Raw genomic sequence first — 18,716 nt, forward strand, 5'->3', positions numbered from 1 at the left:
TAAGCTCATTTCCACCAATTTTTACTTAGTGTTCTAGCTGTAATTGTGCTGTATTTATCAGCACAAGAATACAAGCTAAAAGTAAAGTAGCATTGCCATATAAATGTAGCCAGGCACCGGTGACATGGCACTGTTCCACTTTGGCGAGACACTGCAACTGCATGCCAATCTTGCTATCACTGATTTTCCTGACCTTGTCTTGCATTACGTAATAGTACGCCCCTCCCCCCTCACACGTCCGCTGCTGTGGGGAACATCAGGGAGTATTTAAAGCGGGAAAGGAGCGCTGGCATTAACCTTGCATGTTCAACAATATGAAGTCGCTGCTGCTGCTGTTGCTGGCCACCTTCGCCACCCAGGTCAAGGGTAAGGGTCAATGTGATGCACCAGATTTTCTTGTTTTATCGCGTTCAAAGGGAACTTGTAAATAAGGATCTTTTGACGGTGATGTTTCAAAACTGATTCCTTTTTCCCATTAACATTATGTTGCAAAGGTTCAACATTAAAATTTTTAAAGTCTATTTTTAAGCTCCACATAACTGTATGTACTGTAGTTCTGAATGTGAGGGTGAACTATAGATGCACTTTAAGTATGAATTCTGATTCATACAATTTGTTTCTTTGATGAATGGCATTGTACAGATAATACAAAGAGAAAAAAATCATAACAATTACCTCCTATATGTACGTTGTATTAAGATGAAAGCGACAGCCACGCAGCGCTGCTTAATAACTAGTCAAGGCGGCGGTGCCGAGCGGTCACCGTGCTGTTAAGGGTGGCAATCACAACGTGAGTGCTTCTATTCGTCTGTCTGGTAGGCGAATACACCGAAAAATGCTTTGATTTTACACTGCGAATTATTTAAGTCAGTTTTATATCACAGACATTTTAACTCTATATAAACTATCAATGGGTAAGAAAATACGTTTATTTATGATAATTAAGTTTGAAGATAATCATGAACGGTAAACTCGGGTCACTTTTTCACCTCTCCTGCCACTTTGCCACAAGTGTGCAGGCAAAGACTGACTCGCATTGTTTTTACTCAGAACATTCCCGTGAGATTGCCATGGTATATGACAATTCTAAATCCCCAAAGTATATAACAATTATAAATCTATGGCAGCCTTTTCCTTGCTAATATTAGTGTTCATGTTCTAGCAGCAAAATAATTCCATCACCTCTGAACACCGCAGAGGGCCGGTCGTGCGTGTACTGGGCTCGTGTCTGGACCGAGCCAAACTACCAGGGAGTGTACTACGAGTTCAACGAGGATGTTCCATACCTGAGCAGCTACAACTTTGACAACACCATTTCCAGCATCCAAGTGAATGGAGTGTAAGTATTACAGACCAGCGCCCACTCATTACGCTACACACATACAAAGTAATGTTTAATGTTAATGCCAATAAGCAGCAGGAATCGTTATTGGAGGATAATGGCCCCAGTGCACTGTAATATGCTATGGCAGTCAACTAACCCATCAGGTACTGAATGGATCAGAGAAATTTACTTTACTACTACTAATACTATCGTTGCTACTATTACTACTACTACTACTAATAATAATAATAATAATTAATAATAATAGCACTACCACCTTTGAATAATGCTTTTATTTATTTTTTTTCTATAACAATTTCAGGTGGATCTTATACAATGAGCCGGAATACAACACCTACCAAACGTCAATAGTCCACTGGGCCTGGGGTCTTGACAAAAAGGAGAATCTCCACGGCACAGATAACCAAGTAAAGACAATCTCTCTCTCTCTCTCTCTCTCTCTCTCTCTCTCTCTCTCTCTCTCTCTCTCTCTCTCTCTCTCTCTCTCTCTCCTTGCCTTATAATCTAAGAACTTGAGGAAAGAGAGAAAGCAGCAAGAAGCCAGTAGGCCTACGTGTGGCAACCCCAGCATAAAAAAAATTATCAAAGTACATCCACCAGTCATCTGTGTCCATAAAGTGATGTAATATTTTGAAGCTACGTATTGCCTCGGCACTAACAACCGAATTACTGAGTCTGTCTACGTCACCTATTGCTCCATTTCAGAAAAAAAAAAATATATATATATATATATATATATATATATATATATATATATATATATATATATATATATATATATATATATATATATATATATATATATATATTATATATTTTTTTTTTTTTTTTTTTTTTTTTTCTTTCTTTTTCCCAAATTTAACTTCGTCAGGCTTAAACCCATTACTTATAATAGTCATACTCTACGTAATTACTAACCATATGGATTTTGTTTACATCATTCTTGTTATATGCTTATGCCACTTAAATATCTCTTATCAGATCCACTCTTAAGCTGTAGTGTCTCTAGTTTAAACCGTGTTGAGAGAAGCTTCAGTATCTATTCACCACATCGGTGAGTATGTTAACATTGCTCCTTTACGAGTACAACACAAAGCTTAATTTAACATTTTTTTTCTAAAATCGGTATTATCAATTGAGTTTAATAATCACTGTCATGATTATCAACTTTATACTTACGCACTTTTCAAACAAAACCTTCTCTAAAGAGCCTTCAGTATTATTGCAATGGTTCATTTTCTTATCCCTCCACCAAAGATATATTCTCTAAAGTGTTTGTGTGTTGATTTTCAACGCGTTGCTTACTCCGTGCAGATATCGTCTTTGAGATACGCCGGCAGCCAATCGAAGTCGAACGAGGCCGGGTATAACCTCTACGCAGGAGAAATGTTCACGAAGAAGGATCTGTACGGGACCAGCGACATTCCGGACCTGTCGCAATTCCATCAAGAAGTGAAGTCTGTCATTATTATTGGACAAAGCTCTTGGACATTTTGCGAGTAAGTGGGAGGAAAAAGGAGGAGGAAGAGGAGGAGGAGCAGGAGAAGCAGCAGCTCAATGATGAAAAGCAATTCGTTTACAAGGAAGTGTTGAGGAAGAACATGTATTGACTAGAACTTTCTGGGATGCTCCATTCTAGCTCCTGCAGTAAAGCTATGAGGTACTGAAAGTTCGAAGGTGGGGATTGGCAGAAAGGAAGTAGGATATGGGATGTAGGTTTGAAGATGTTGTCAGTCAGAAGATGGCAAACACGAAAGAAGTGTGGAGTTAAAAAAGTATTTACGAGGATGGGAGCCAGTTGAGGGGAATGACTTTGCAGTTAAGGTGAATGGAAGCAGAGGGAAGGAGGAAAGAGACTGTTATTAAGAGAGAGAGAAAGAGAGTTAAGAGAAAGAAGTTGGTCTAAAGTGTGAACAATCCACTAACGAAATGCAGCTTTGTTAGTAAGATATGATACAAGAGAGAGAGAGAGAGAGAGAGAGAGAGAGAGAGAGAGAGAGAGAGAGAGAGAGAGAGAGAGAGAGAGAGAGAGAGAGAGAGAGAGAGAGAGAGAGAGAGAGAGAATCATGTTCACACCGTTTTCCTTACATCGATAATAATTTTCTGTTTACTCCTCATTCACGCAGACAAGCTAACTACAGTGGGAGGTGTGTTTGTATGGCCGCTAAACAGCACGACTCGAATTCCTTGACCAGACTGGACGTAGGATTTTATCAACGTGTAAGTGTGCGCCTACAGCTAGTTTCCTGTTTCCTTTGTTTTTGTTTTTATTCTATTTCTTAACACGAAAGGCTCTGACCAAAAGCTAAAGAAAAAAGATGGAAAAATTAAATAAAGAAAAAAAAAAGCCATGGAGGTGCTAGTTCCTAAAGGAGATAGCTAAAAGGATTATTCAAAATTGAAGGAAAAGTGTCCTGAAACCTTCTTAACAACATTCAAGTCAAAGTTTTAGGGGAAATGCAGAAGCGGGCAGGGTGTTCCAGTTTGAGACGTGATAACATGTCACAACAATACATACCTGATATATTTCATGACTTATATTATTTATTGTCTCTGGGTATTTGAACCGTCATTCTAAGGGAATGTTTGATTTTAGCCCTCCAAGTTTTAATTTAATCCTTTATCTATTTTGTTTTCAATGAGGGGAAAATATAAAAACAATTATCTATTTCAGATGTCGGATTATTATATGTACAACGTGACATCGGTAAGGAAGGGGTGTTAACGTGACATCGGTGAGGAAAAGGTGTTATTAAACCTGGATAAGCCACCGCATTCCGTCTACCGGAACAAGACAACAGCGTGCACAAGACACTCCCCTTCCTTCCTCACTAACAAAGAAGAAAAACCCATCGTGTTAGAGGTATTTAGTATCTAAGTAATTCTTACAAGGGTGTTATTAAACCTGGGCACGCCACCGCATTCCGTCTACCGGAACAAGACAGTAGCGTGCACAAGACACTCCCATCCCTTCCTCACTAACAAAGAAGAAAGAAACCCATCGTGTTAGAGGTATTTACTATCTAAGTAATTCTTACAGTCATCAAGAAGAAACAGATTTTCTAGTTTGCAAAGACTGAATTCGCACAATACCTAATGGGGGTTTTTAACCAGTAAATACTGTGGAAATGCACATGCAAGAGGACTTTACGAGTTACTATTATTTTTCATTATCATCTATTATGATTTCTTCTTACCGAGGAAATTTTAGTATAAAATGTTAAATTATATATATATATATATATATATATATATATATATATATATATATATATATATATATATATATATATATATATATATATATATATATATATATATATATATATATATATTGACTACAAGTAAATAAAATAATGCATAGTCTTTTATTGTTATAAAAATGTACCACACAACTTATGATACAAAGGATACTTGCACACAGACCCTCATAATCCGAAAGTCTTTTATTCTATCATTAAATACACACAATCAGCTGAGTGTGCGGTCATAAGCGATGGCGTCACTGTCCGCGCGCCATGTATCAGTGCCTCATACTGGCCAATGTTGCAGCCAGCGCAGGGCCACGCCAGGGCCATGAGGCGTGGCGCTATACTCGTATACTGACAAGCAGGTGTCCGCGTGTCTGGCGGATAGTTACCAAAAGTAATCTTAGCTAAGGGTGACAACCAACCATTGGCATTTAATTGAACAGTTTTCATCAGAACACGAAAAGAATTTTGCTCAATACTTTCTTTTTCACTTTTCTCATTAATCAACTTTTCCGGAAAGCACAAAAGACGAATAAAATAATAAAGCTCTCTCGCACACAGGCAGGCAGGCAGGCAGGCAGGCAGGCAGGCAGGCAGGCAGGCAGGCAGGCAGGCAGGCAGGCAGGCAGGCAGGCAGGCAGGCAGACAGACAGACAGACAGACAGACAGACAGACAGACAGACAGACAGACAGACAGACAGACAGACAGACAGACAGACAGACAGACAGACAGACAGACAGACAGACAGACAGACAGACAGACAGACAGACAGACAGACAGACAGACAGACAGACAGACAGACAGACAGACAGACAGACAGACACACACACACACACACACACACACACACACACAAACACACACACACACACACACACACTCTAAATAAATACTTTACCTCCTCTTAGAGCCCACCGTCTTTCTCGCGACTGCAAACACTTACCTGTAACACAAAAAAACACACTAATTAGTCTCAAACACACCTAAGCAACACGCAAGACACTCGTGCAATGCAGTAACACTATTAATTTACACTATAAGTTAGAATATATGACGATAATTAGAGAGGAACACAAATACAAGGTTAAGGAGGAGGAGAAAAGACCGAGGGAGAAGGAGAGGCAGAAGGAATAACGCAAGGAAATAACAAACAGCAAACACACAGTAACACTCACAAGACTATTTGCAATAAACAACGAATAAAAAGCGATAGGAAGAGGAGGAGGACATAGCAGAGAGAAAAGAGTAGATAGGAAAGGAGGAAAACAAGAATTTGAACAGAATGAGAAACTAATGCGCAAAATCAGAGAGAAAAGAGTAGACAGAGAAAAGGAGGGAAAACAAGAAATTGAAGAGAATGAGAGAAAATGGGAAAAGTAGATAGAAAGGAGGATAACAAGAAATAGAACAAAGAAAAATAATGCAGAAAGAGACAGAAAATAATACAAACGTGTAAATAAATAAAAAAAGATAAAGAACGGAAATAATTCTACCCCCTTCTCCTATCCCTCCCTCCCTGTAACTCCCGTCTCCACGCGCCCGCCCATTCCCCCCTCTATTGACACCACCACAGATACCCCTTCCCCCTAAGCCTCACCCACCTACCGCGCTCTCCCCCCTTGCGTTGCCTAAATCTACGGGTGGCGCACGATACGTTTCAACCCTGAGTAAGAGTTATAGAATTGCATAAGGAAGAAAAGATAATAGAAGGCTTGCTGATCTCCTGAAGTACGTATTATAAGACTGTAAAGAGTAACTCTAAAAATAACAAGGACTTTGAGAACTGGGAGATTGAAGTAAAAAAATAAAGGATGAAATAGAAATAGAAAAAATAAAAGAAAACACCGAATTAGTCAACATAACAATAAGTACAAAGATAAATTTACAAACAAATACGTTACGTTAAATACATAAATAAAGACTAAACTAATAATAAAAAAAGAGATAGCTACAAATATATCTTTCACCATCTAATAAATTTATCCGAAACAAAACACAAACAATACACATTTCAACTCAGTAAAGTTCATAACCAAAAGTCAACAGCACAAAACTGATCCGTATATCCGTTCATGGCCGATCCGGTGGTGGTGGTGATGGTGGTGGTGGTGGTGGTGGTGGGGAAGCACGTGACTGATGGGCGGGAAATAGGTGAGTTCTCCAGGTGGTTCCTCCTCCTCCTCCTCCTCCTCCTCCTCACTTTCTATCAAATTCCTGTCTTTTTTTTCTCTCTCTCCCTCTCTCCTTTTACTATGTGGTGTGGCCCTCGTGACCTCCACTTCCCCTTCCCCGGCAGGCGTAATCCTAGGCATTAACACCACCACAACAACTGCTCCTCCACCTCCTCCTCCTCCTCCTCCAACTGTTTGGGTAACTATTCTACGCTATCAGTGAGACAGACAGTATTGTAAAGAGGTGGGGAGGAGCCTTCTTCTGTACTATCCCGTCTCTCTCAATAGTAGTTAACGTAGGATAGTTACCCAAACAGCCTAGTGAGGACCTCAGGGTTTGTTGCTATTAGGGCTTCCTTTGTATTCCTCCTCTTCCTCCTCTCTTCCAGCCTTATATTGTAGTGCCCCTTCATCTAATAAGTCAGTCTAGCAAAGTAAACACCGTGTCGCCATAAATCAGTCGGTAAAGAAGACCAGCTTAGCCAGAGACAGTGTGCCTATTGTTTGTTCAGCCTTTGTGATCCTTGGTAATCCATTGTCATCCTCCTCTATCTCTTCCTCTCCCCTCCCTTCTGGCAGTATTGAGGTGCCCGGCCACAATTCTACAGGTGAACGAAGAATACGACGGGCATCAAGTAAATACGTAAGGGATTTGAATATATGGAGGTTTCGTTTCTTTGATAGCATGAACGAAAAAAAATAGATCGGAAAAAATGTTATAAAAAATACTGAATAAATGGAGAGAGAGAGAGAGAGAGAGAGAGAGAGAGAGAGAGAGAGAGAGAGAGAGAGAGAGAGAGAGAGAGAGAGAGAGGTAGGTTGGTTGGTTGGTTGGTTGGTTGCGCTGAATTTCGTTGAGTTTGCCCTTTCTTTTGGAGATTAAGTTTTCTTTGTTTTCTCTTTCTTTTACTTATGTTCTTATCTTTATTATTTTTCTTTCATTCTTTCCTTTCCTTCCTTCACTCATTGATTGATTCATTCACTCATTCTTTGCTTTATTTCTCTCTCTCTCTCTCTCTCTCTCTCTCTCTCTCTCTCTCTCTCTCTCTCTCTCTCTCTCTCTCTCTCTCTCTCTCTCTCTCTCTCTCTCTCTCTCTCTCTCTCTCTCTCTCTCTCACAACTCAAGACTAACAGCCACACGTGTATAGGCGCCGCAAGCGACAAATAGAGAGGCTGTCGTCTCGCCAGTAGGTGTGGCCGTGCGTGATGTGACGGATGTGAAGGAGTTAGACGGCGGAGCGGGTTGATTTATAGTGACAAGTGGCTGACTGAGTGACTAAGATGCAGTGAAGGGAGCTGGTGGTGGTGGTGGTGGTAATGTGACCAACTATGCATGTAGAAGGTATGATGACGTGAAGGATGATGAAGATAACAACTACAATGATGGGGATTAGTAACAACAGTAACATATAGACACTAAGCCAAAGTGAGATAAGGATGTTGGTGAAACGAAAAGAATAAAGAAGAAGAAAAAAAAGAAAAAAGAAAAAGAAAGAAGAAACAAACAAAAAAGAAAATAAGGAAACAACAACTACATCAAAGAGCAGCAAAATTAACATTACACACCTTGAGAGAGAGAGAGAGAGAGAGAGAGAGAGAGAGAGAGAGAGAGAGAGAGAGAGAGAGAGAGAGAGAGAGAGAGTGCGTTAATAACAACAATTTTCACACCTCTTAGTCTCAAGTACTTTCTACTAACAACTAAACTTGACATGGGAAAATGGGCTTAATTTTTCCCACAACCCACAACCTTCTCGTCTTAGATCTTATATTGGAGGAGGAGGAGGGATGGTGGGGAAAGCTTCTCTATGCCTTCAATATAGTGGAGGGCTGAAGGAGGGACCGATGGAGGGACTGACGAAGTGGCTGAAGGAGGGTAGATGTGACAAAAGAGTGATTAATTGTGGGTATCTGGAGAAGTGGACGAGGAGAGAGTATGAGGTGGTGTGCTGGAGAATCGAGGAGAGGAGAAAGGAAGGAAAGTATGGAAGAAAAGTAGGATGGAAGGAGTGGAAAAATCAAATATAGTAAAAGATAATGAAAGTTTTGAAAGAAAGAGAGGAAAGAAGAATCAATGCCACTCGAAATGAGGGAAAAGGAAGGAGAAAGAGAAAACTAACAAAAAACAGGGAAACATAAGTGAAAAGATAACGGAGGAAATAACTAATGAAATGTTTAAAGATAAAAAAAAAATGGATTCATAATTAGAGATGAAAGAAAGATAAACGCATAACAAATATCTTTCCTAATTTGTATTCCTGTAATGAATAAATATGCTGAAGAAAACGGTTCACTTTACCAACAGTGAGGGAGTACTATGATATATTTGCAAACCAACACCACAGCGGACACCCTCAACACGTTAGAGAAAACGGACGGACCCGCGCACCAAAGAAAACGGACCATCTACTTAACAAAGAGTGACTATACTATATGCAATTGATATATATATATATATATATATATATATATATATATATATATATATATATATATATATATATATATATATATATATATATATATATATATATATATATATATGAGAGAGAGAGAGAGAGAGAGAGAGAGAGAGAGAGAGAGAGAGAGAGAGAGAGAGAGAGAGAGAGAGTTAAATAACCCTCTAAGCTATAACCATTCTCATTTCAATAACCAACATCCTTACTTCACAATCACACCAATTTTCATTCCACGCAGGAAGAAAAGAGGAGGAGGAGGAGAAGGAGGAGGAATACAGAGAAAAGCAAACAGCAACACATCTTTTGGTCACCGCTGGGCTATTTGTTGATGAAAGCAGAAGTTTGAACAGGACCGGCTGCAACGACAGGAAAACTGGGTGAGTGGGGTTCCATTCCCCTTTACCGTTTAATGGAGGAGGAGGAGGAGGAGGAGGAGGAGGAGGAGGAGGAGGAGGAGGAGGAGTTATATGAAGAGGGGGTGGGGGTGGGAGAAGAGAAGCAAGGAGCAGCGCCTGAAAATAATAATAGTTAGAAATTAAGATTATAGAGCTAAGAAGCCACAACAAAGAGATCATATGGCGCCTTACGGCACTTTCCGCAACACACACACACACACACAAATAAAAAAAACATTCTCTCTCTCTCTCTCTCTCTCTCTCTCTCTCTCTCTCTCTCTCTCTCTCTCTCTCTCTCTCTCTCTCTCAAAACACACACACACACACACACACACACACACACACACACACACACACACACACACACACACACACACACACACACACACACACACACACACGCGAGCGAGCTTTCAATATTTTATTCGCAGCAGTTGATATAAGAAATGCAACAAGTAATAATAAAAAGGAAAGTTGAACAATCATCATAATGGTTAAAATAAAAAGACAGGAGTTTAATGTAAAAGTGACAAAACATTAAGATGAATATATTATGAAACAGTAAACATCTTTGACCTGTCTGTCATCAAGCCAATCTCATAATATGAACTTGTGACTGGCTACTGGGCTGCCCTCAGGAGGAACACTGAATGGAGCGCTGAAGGCACCGTGTAATGCCCTCACCAGAGTTGCTGACCACAAGGGAGGCAGCCACGCACCCTGACGTTTCTGAAGGCAAGAACAGCACAGGTAGCTTCCCGGCGCGCACGTTCGTACTTACGTATACACACACACACACACACACACACACACACACTAAAACAATCCATTAAATAACTGAATTGTCATGCCAAAAAGAAAGTCAATCTTGAAGAAAAAAGATAACAAACAAACCAACTTTCTCTGATAAATATGAATGCAGAAACAAAAAGAAGTGATCGAGGAAATTGAAGAAAAAGTATTACCAACAAAAATGGAAGAAATCGATTACACAAACGCCAAAACAAGAACATTATGAGAGAAAAAAGTCTCAGTCGACCGGAAAAGAAAGTACAAGTAAAAAAATACTGAGAGGTGGACTCTTGCTGTCACTAATTATTTACATACAAGATCCTTTTAAAATGAAATGACGAAATGGAGAGAGGAAGAAGGAGCGAGCGAGAGAGAGAGAGGATGGAAGGGGAGAGAAAGTATTGTTGGAATGCCTGGCAGAGAGAGGAAGGAAAGGGAGGGAAGGGAAGAGGAAAAGGAGGAAAGGAAGTGAGGAAATTATGGAATGGAATTTAAATCTTGGGAGCGTCAGAGAGAGAGAGAGAGAGAGAGAGAGAGAGAGATTCACGGAAGATGATAAAAGAGAAAGTTAGGTACAAAAATATTATTCCAAATAGATAAATCAAACGTGTTAATTCAAGATATCTTGGTAATTTCACACACGAGCGACAGAAGTGTATTTCCCCGACATTGTCTTGAGAGGAAACTTCAAATTCACTCGCTTCCTGTTTACATGTTATCGTTATTAATTGGCATTCATGTTATTATTAGCATTACTCGTATTGTTAGTCTTATTGGAGGTGTTGTTGTTGTTGTGGTTGTTGTTGTGGTGGTGGTGGTGGTGGTGGTGGTAGTGGTAATGATGGTGGTGGTAGTAGTAGTAGTAGTAGTAGTAAGCAGATTTCAATATTCATTTTTTTATTTGAAAGTTTTTAACCATTCCGCGCTGAGTGGTATTAATTTGATTTCATATCTAGACATCCTTCGGGTTAAAACATCGATATCAGGAACAGCAACACACACACACATACACACACAAAGAAAAAGAATAATAATAACACAAGTAATAATAGAATAAAATCTTTGATAGGAAATGCACATAATGATAATCGTCTTGCAAGCAAACACACAAAAGCTCCCCCCGTCTCTCTCTCTCTCTCTCTCTCTCTCTCTCTCTCTCTCTCTCTCTCTCTCTCTCTCTCTCTCTCTCTCTCTCTCTCTCTCTCTCTCTCTCTCTCTCTCTCAGACATACCAACACGATACATTCTCACAATTCTTTTGCGACTAAACGTGGTCTGGCTTGCGAATACGTCTCTCTCTCTCTCTCTCTCTCTCTCTCTCTCTCTCTCTCTCTCTCTCTCTCTCTCTCTCTCTCTCTCTCTCTCACAGGAAGCTGCTAAGTGATGGAAATGAATGTACATGTGACGTGCTGTCGATGATTAATTGTCGACATCCTTCTCCTCATGGCTTTTGTTTTTTTCAGGAGGAGGAGGAGGAGGAGGAGGAGGAGGAGGAGGAGGAGGAGGAGGTGATAGTTTGGAAAAGTAAGATTACGCCACGTTAAATCATGAAGTGAAATAGGAAGGGGAAGAATGAAAGGAGAAAGGAAGGAAGGAAGGGAGACGTTATGTGAGGAGGGAAGTAAGAGGCAAAGCAATGAAGGAAGCAAGTAATGGAGTAACGCACGAGGAGAAAGGAAGGAAAAGAATTCATTGTTTATAAGGATGATGATGAAAGACAATCAATGAAGAGAGGAAGGAAGGAAAAAAAAGTTACGTGAAATAAGGTAACTGAGAAGAAAGAAAAGGGCTAAGAGTGGAGGAGGGAGAAAAAAAAGTTACGTAAAATGAACTGAGAGAAGAAATGAAAGGGTTAAGTGTGAAAAGGTAAAAAAAGACACGTAAAATAATTAAATACAAAGAAAACAAACGAAGGTGAAGAGAGTTGCTTATGAAGAGATGCCGAAGAGACAGGTAGAAAGGACAGGAGAGGAAGAAAGGTGAGTGGGTGGAGTGTCACAGGAAGGAAGCAGGGAGGGGGAGGGGGAGGGAGAGGTGTCGTCCTTGCTCTTACCCCTTACGGCAAGGTTCTATCTTTCAAGGTCACCCCAGTACGTTTTGAATGTGCAGCTCTCTCTCTCTCTCTCTCTCTCTCTCTCTCTCTCTCTCTCTCTCTCTCTCTCTCTCTCTCTCTCTCTCTCTCTCAGTTCATACATGCCAAGAGAAAGAAGTTAAGGAGGAGGAGGAGGAGGAGGAGGTGGAGGAGGAGGCAACAGTGACTGTGTGTGTGTGTGTGTGTGTGTGTGTGTGTGTGTGTGTGTGTGTGTGTGTGTGTGTGTGTGTGTGTGTTCTGAGTACGTCATCCATTACGTGCAGTACTTACATATATCCGTACCTGTTACAGCCACACAAACACTTTAACGACGAAATGGCTGTAAATGGACATAATTCTCTCTCTCTCTCTCTCTCTCTCTCTCTCTCTCTCTCTCTCTCTCTCTCTCTCTCTCTCTCTCTCTCTCTCAGGTCAGTAAAAATGATTACAGGAATTAAGGAATGAAGGGGAGAAGAGAAGGAAGAGAAACAGGGCAAAATAAGAAGAATAGAGATAGATGGGGAAGTAATGGAGGAGGAGATGGAGGAGGAGGAGGAGGAGGAGGGAGGTAACAGTGGCCGTCTGCAGAAGCCACCACCACTATACTACTACTACTACTACTAACTACCTCCTCCTCCTCCTCCTCCTTCTCCTCCTACCTCCACCACCACACTCGTTCCACTTCTGCAGCTGCTCACCACCGCTAACACGAGTCCACGCCGCCGCCGCCGCCGCCGCCACCACGAACACCCTGACCCTCTCAAGTCACGGTGGCAACGAAGCCAGTTTTGGAGGCACGTCTAGTGGTGGTGGTGGTGGTGGTGGTATTGTTGAAATTGATAATGGTGATGATTGGAAATGGAGATAATTATGTTCAGTGTGTGTGTGTGTGTGTGTGTGTGTGTGTGAGAGAGAGAGAGAGAGAGAGAGAGAGAGAGAGAGAGAGAGAGAGAGAGAGAGAGAGAGAGAGAGAGAGAGAGAGAGAGAGAGAGAGAGAATACTGAATGACTACCACACAGATGGCCCTCACGACCGTTGAAACAAACGTTACTTTCCTACTTGAACACACACACACACACACACACACACACACACACACACACACACACACACACACACTAATGCATTACACACACCTCGTTAGGAGCAACGTGTGATCACATAGTATTCACCGGACATAAACGGTTCTCTCTCTCTCTCTCTCTCTCTCTCTCTCTCTCTCTCTCTCTCTCTCTCTCTCTCTCTCTCTCTCTCTCTGAAGTTTCCCTCTTCTCTTTTCTACTTTTTATCACTTGTCAATCTACTCACCGTGATTATTTTCTCTCTCTTCCTCCTCCTCTCTCTTTTCTCCTTCTCCCTCCTCCTCTCTCTTTTCTCCCTCTCCCTCTGTTTTCTTCCTTGTCTTTCTTCTTCCTCATCTCCTCCTCCACCTCCTCCCATCTCTTACTCTCCTGCCTCAAGGTCTCAAGGTCACAATACATCTTATAATAGGAAGAAAAAGGAAATATACACAATACACACACGCCTCACAAAACCACCTCATTCTCTCAACATTCTAAGACACAACAGAATGCAAATAGGGATGAAATAACAAAACAAAGTGATGTAACCGCCAGCAACACCACCACCACCACTACTATCACCATCACTACCACATCAGGCATCACCGCAGCCCCGCTATAACGACCTTGTGTTCTCCTAACCCCACTAATTACACCCAATACCTGGTCAGGTGTAGAACAAAATCAATTACTCGTGCTCTATATATCGTTAATCGCTATCACGTTTCCATTAAAGCATTGGAAGTAATTTGATAAGTAACGAACGAATGTGGGAATTAATAATTGGTGTCTTAGATATTCCACCCACACTCATCCACAACCGACTTACCTCATCCCCAACTCCACAACGTATATTCCGCTTGCTACCTAACTACAACCCCCCTCCCCTGTTCCCCCACCCATACCTCAGCTTTTTCTCGTCTCACCATGCCCCCCCACCCAAGCCTCCATCCCCCCGCCACACCCACATCTCTTCCTCGCCTCCACCATTAACCGCCCCGCCTCTTTTCTCCCTCCCTAACCTTGCCTCCACTTCAGACGCCGACTTCTGCCCCGCCAGCGTTTGAAAATTTGAAAGCGTCACGTGCAGAAGTGTGTGTGTGTGTGTGTGTGTGTGTGTGTGTGTGTGTGTGTGTGTGTGTGTGTGTGTGTTTTCATTTACTTGTTAATCCTAAACTATTAACATGCGTCTTCTTAATTTACATTCATTATACAGGTAAACAACGTCCTTCTCCACGCAGGTAGGCGAAATAATACTACAAGAAAATACATGTAAAAATACGAGTTATGTAAAAAATAATGGCAAAAATCACTGGCGAAAGCTCGAACTGGAAAAAAAAAAAAAAAAAGAAACATTCCAAGATAATACGTAAACATTTCCTCACGACCTCCAAAGTCACGAGTTCGTTCAATCTTCAAGATATTACTTTCCTTTTATCAAACTCCCCCTTTTTTTATTATTTTTTCCATACTTCCAGTAACATCAACCACGGTAAAAAGTAAATAAATAAAAAGTTAAATAAAAACAATAACCACATATATTTAGAAACCATGTCTTCTCGAAACGATGAATATAGTGAATGAGAGAGAGAGAGAGAGAGAGAGAGAGAGAGAGAGAGAGAGAGAGAGAGAGAGAGAGAGAGAGAGAGAGAGAGAGAGAGAGAGAGAGAGAGAGATTAAGTGACCTCTAATAACTCTACCCGGCTCCATATGACCTCGTTCTCGCGTCGTCATAACTTAATAAACGTAAAAAATAATCCCATAACCATACAAAAACAAGACAGGGGTGCGCCATGTACAGCTCTAGTGGTGCGCCGAGTGACAGTTGCAAAGGGAACAGGGAAGAGGTGGGAAAGTTACGAGGGGAGAGAGAGAGAGGCAGGGGGAAGGCACGGACGAAGGGAGAGGGAGGGGGAGAAATTAGGTGACGGAGTGGAGGGAAAGAAGAAAAGTAGGGGAACTGAAGGGTGAGCAAGTGTGTCCGAGAGAGAGAGAGAGAGAGAGAGAGAGAGAGAGAGAGAGAGAGAGAGAGAGAGAGAGAGAGAGAGAGAGAGAGAGAGAGAAACAATTACAATGACAAACAAAATTCTTTCCTTCTCAAACAAAAACGAAGCAATGAACATCCTGAAATTGGTAAAAGACGGCAAGGGAATAAAAAGCAACATTGAAATCGACACAATACCTGACAACAGATTATTAATGTGATAATGGAGGTTAGGTTACCACAATAGCATCGCTGCATAACTTAACACTTCAGCATTGTATTCGCGATCTTGAAAAGGACAATAACTTACATTTTTTTTTATTCTTAATCTTCAAAATAAAACGATTTCATGATAATATTTATCTTTTTCTTCTTAGCTTTCCATTTCTTATTTCCTATTCTATTTCTTATTTCCTCCCAATTTTCCACGTAAACTTTTTAAAGATCGTATCTCATTTTCTGAATCTTGATTTCCTATAAGAAGTTCTCTCAAGACAATATCTATTTACTTTTTCTTATTTTTCTATACACTCGTAATAATGTTCTTTTAAATATCATCTTTCATAAATTTTCTTCAATAAACAGAGCAAAGTAGATGTCAGGCGTAATGAGAAGGAGGAGGATCTATTTACACTAGTGGATAAATATTAACATCAATACTACACATTAAACTGAGCCTATAAAATCCACAGAGACCCTGACACGTGTAGGCCTAATAGTTTTGTGCAGCTTTCCTTGCGTTAACGTCCTTCTTTTGTTCCTAAAACCACCACCACCATTTCCACCAACCACCATCACCACCACTGCAGCCACCATCACCACAATTAGTTTCACACTCAATCTTGCACACTCTTCTCTCCACTTGTTCCCACCTGTCTCTCTCTAACACCTGCTGGCTCGTGATTTATTAGAGAAAGAAGAGAAAGATACAAGACAAGCCACAGATGGATTGATTCGCTTTAAAGTAGAGAAAGTGAACGTATTAATTTTGTATTTTCGTCAGTCTTCGAAGTGATTTGAGAGAGAGAGAGAGAGAGAGAGAGAGAGAGAGAGAGAGAGAGAGAGAGAGAGAGAGAGAGAGAGAGAGAGAGAGAGAGAGAGAGAGAGAGAGAGCAAGAACACTAATAATTCTTAACAAATAAACACATCCTTGACAAATACGGAAAAGTTGAAAATTTTACACACACACACACACACACACACACAGAGAGAGAGAGAGAGAGAGAGAGAGAGAGAGGGGAAACTAGAGACGATTTCTTTCTCTTAAAAAAAAAAAAATACTACTACCACTTTTCCACCCCAATTAATTTCCGGCCAGTCACGCGCTAACCAGGTGACACTACCACTAATTAATGACCAGGTAACTTCGCCGTGCACCGGTTTCCAGGACAGGTGTGCGCTGGGGAGTGGGGGAGAGGAAGGTGATGAGGTCAACAGGTGCAGTGGGTGAGTCAGGGTGAGGAATAGGTGTCAGGGTGAAGGTGTCAGGGTGAGTGTGTCGCCACGAAAGGAGACAGGGAGACAGGGAAAGAAGGTTAAGGGGAAAGGGAGGGAGTGATGGTGTGAGGGTGGGGGTGAGTAAAAATGTCCAGGTGAAGAAGGTAGGAGGGAGGGGGTGAATGGGTGAAAGAATGTGCGAGTGAGCGAGTGAGAGAGAGCGAGCGAGTGGGAGTGAGAGAAATAATGTGTGAACAAGAGAGGAAAGGAATGGAAGGAGAGGGGGAAGAAATGACCATTGGAGAAAATTTAACGAGTCTTTTGCTCATTCAGTCATCCAATCAATCAATCACTCAAATCACAAGTCAGTCAGTAACTTAATTATGTCAATCAACGAGGAAGCCGGTCAGCGAGTCAGACAGTCAGTGGGGCAGGTGGCTAGTTTGGTCAGTCAGATCTACATAGTTAACTAACCATCCAACCAAACAACGAGCCATTCAGTTAGTTAGCCAGTTAGCCAACCAACCAACCAACCTGTCAGTCAGTCGGTCGATCGGTCAGCCAACCAGCCAACCATAGTCAATCACGCACAAGTATGTACATCTCTTAACTCACCTGTGTGGAGGGGAGATCAAGTGACGCCCCCAGCATCCACGCCTTCGGGGGCAGGTTTCTGGTGCCCATGGTGAGAATGAGAGGGCGTAAGGGGAGCACAGAGGGGAATGGATTGCACGGGGATGATGGAGTGACGAGGGTGACGGGTTGAGGAGGTCGTGGGTGGTTGAGATAATGCTATACCTTCTGACACCACTTCAGTTCTGTTTCTCTTTTTCTGTCTTTCAAACTTTCCCAATTGAAACTCCCTCACAATGCACAAAGGTTGCAATCCGAGTGCGCGTCTGTGTGTTGTAGTCACGGCGAAGACACCACCACTCGTTACCACCACCACCACAGTCACAACCACCAACAGACGCGAAGGCAAACTAATCAAAGCGTGGATGAAGTTTATTGAAAGCAGCAACAGAAGTTTATTTGAAGTCGTAACAGCTCCTCTTCTCCGTGCAGCAGCTTGGACTAGGCGAGGAGAGCAGGTCAGAGAAGCAAGCACGGTAATGACAAGCAACGGACACGCACTTGCACACGCACGCACGCACGCACGCACGGTCAGCCGCACGTCTGTTACCGCTTCAGAAAGAGAGACTGAGAGGCGTACAACACGTCCTCTCAGCAAGACGGGCGAGAGCGTTGTGTTGTGTGGGAGTGTGCTGAGTGGGCTGAGGGGGCGGCGGGAGGCAAACGAGCGGGAGGAGGAGGTGGTGATGGTGGTGGTGGCGGTGGTAGTGCAGGCGGGGGAGAGAGAGAGAGGGAGAGACAGAAAGATTGTTGGAGGTTGGGGGAGAGGGGGATAGTGTGTAGGTTTGAGATTGAGATAATAATGCTTCACGATTCATGGTCTGTGGTGAACTTTTGACCGTATAGAAAACGGGGTGAGAGAGAGAGAGAGAGAGAGAGAGAGAGACGAACACATAGGCAAAGAAAATATAATGACAGGGGTACAGGGAAGGGGAATAATATAACTGAACACAGGTTACCTGAAAAGACGCGGGAAAGAAGGGAAAAGAGAGAGAGGAAGAGCAGTGAAGGAAAGGGAGAGGAAAGAGGAGAGGAGAGGAAAGAGAAAGGAAAACTGGTGAGATAGGAATAAATGTTGGAAAGAATAATGAAGAGGAATAGAAACAGGAAATAAGATAAT

At 41.8% G+C, this 18,716-nt stretch overlaps 2 protein-coding genes and 1 long non-coding RNA gene across 4 annotated transcripts in view; 1 reads left to right on the forward strand and 2 right to left on the reverse strand.

Annotated features, from left to right (window-relative positions):
• The window catches only part of LOC135105521 (uncharacterized), a 43,511-nt gene extending 25,215 nt beyond the window's left edge, over positions 1–18,296 (reverse strand). Inside the window, exon 1 of the mRNA XM_064013722.1 lies at positions 17,579–18,296. Within this exon, the coding sequence (XP_063869792.1) occupies positions 17,579–17,647 (69 nt within the window). The 5' untranslated portion in view covers positions 17,648–18,296. The remainder of the gene's footprint in view (positions 1–17,578) is intronic.
• On the forward strand, positions 207–4,503 carry LOC135105520 (gamma-crystallin S-like). Of its 2 annotated transcripts, XM_064013720.1 has the most exons (6): positions 207–366; positions 1,198–1,339; positions 1,647–1,752; positions 2,660–2,844; positions 3,472–3,565; positions 4,020–4,503. In XM_064013720.1, exons 1-6 carry the CDS (start codon positions 303–305, stop codon positions 4,068–4,070), a joined length of 642 nt encoding a protein of 213 aa, XP_063869790.1. In that variant the 5' UTR covers positions 207–302; the 3' UTR covers positions 4,071–4,503. The 2 variants fall into 2 exon arrangements, 1 of the variants encoding a protein (XP_063869790.1); XR_010270879.1 differs by lacking the exons at positions 3,472–3,565; positions 4,020–4,503 and adding an exon at positions 2,327–2,399 and having other exon boundaries at positions 2,660–2,799.
• On the reverse strand, positions 4,081–9,158 carry LOC135105523 (uncharacterized). Its single transcript, XR_010270881.1, has 2 exons — positions 5,496–9,158; positions 4,081–4,970 (listed from the first exon to the last, which is right to left on the reverse strand). It is a non-coding gene; the product is annotated as an uncharacterized LOC135105523 (long non-coding RNA).
• Positions 18,297–18,716: the final 420 nt, after the last annotated feature.

This window comes from Scylla paramamosain, chromosome 12 (genome assembly GCF_035594125.1).
Source record: "Scylla paramamosain isolate STU-SP2022 chromosome 12, ASM3559412v1, whole genome shotgun sequence".
Classification (NCBI taxonomy): domain Eukaryota; kingdom Metazoa; phylum Arthropoda; class Malacostraca; order Decapoda; family Portunidae; genus Scylla; species Scylla paramamosain.

Bases quoted from the DNA above. Each gene is read 5' to 3' on its own strand.
- LOC135105520 (XM_064013720.1), top strand. From the start codon at position 303: ATGTTCAACAATATGAAGTCGCTGCTGCTGCTGTTGCTGGCCACCTTC. The intron at 1,340-1,646 runs GTAAGTATTACA...TAACAATTTCAG, and splicing joins AGCATCCAAGTGAATGGAGT to GTGGATCTTATACAATGAGC. The intron at 2,845-3,471 runs GTAAGTGGGAGG...TCATTCACGCAG, and splicing joins AGCTCTTGGACATTTTGCGA to ACAAGCTAACTACAGTGGGA.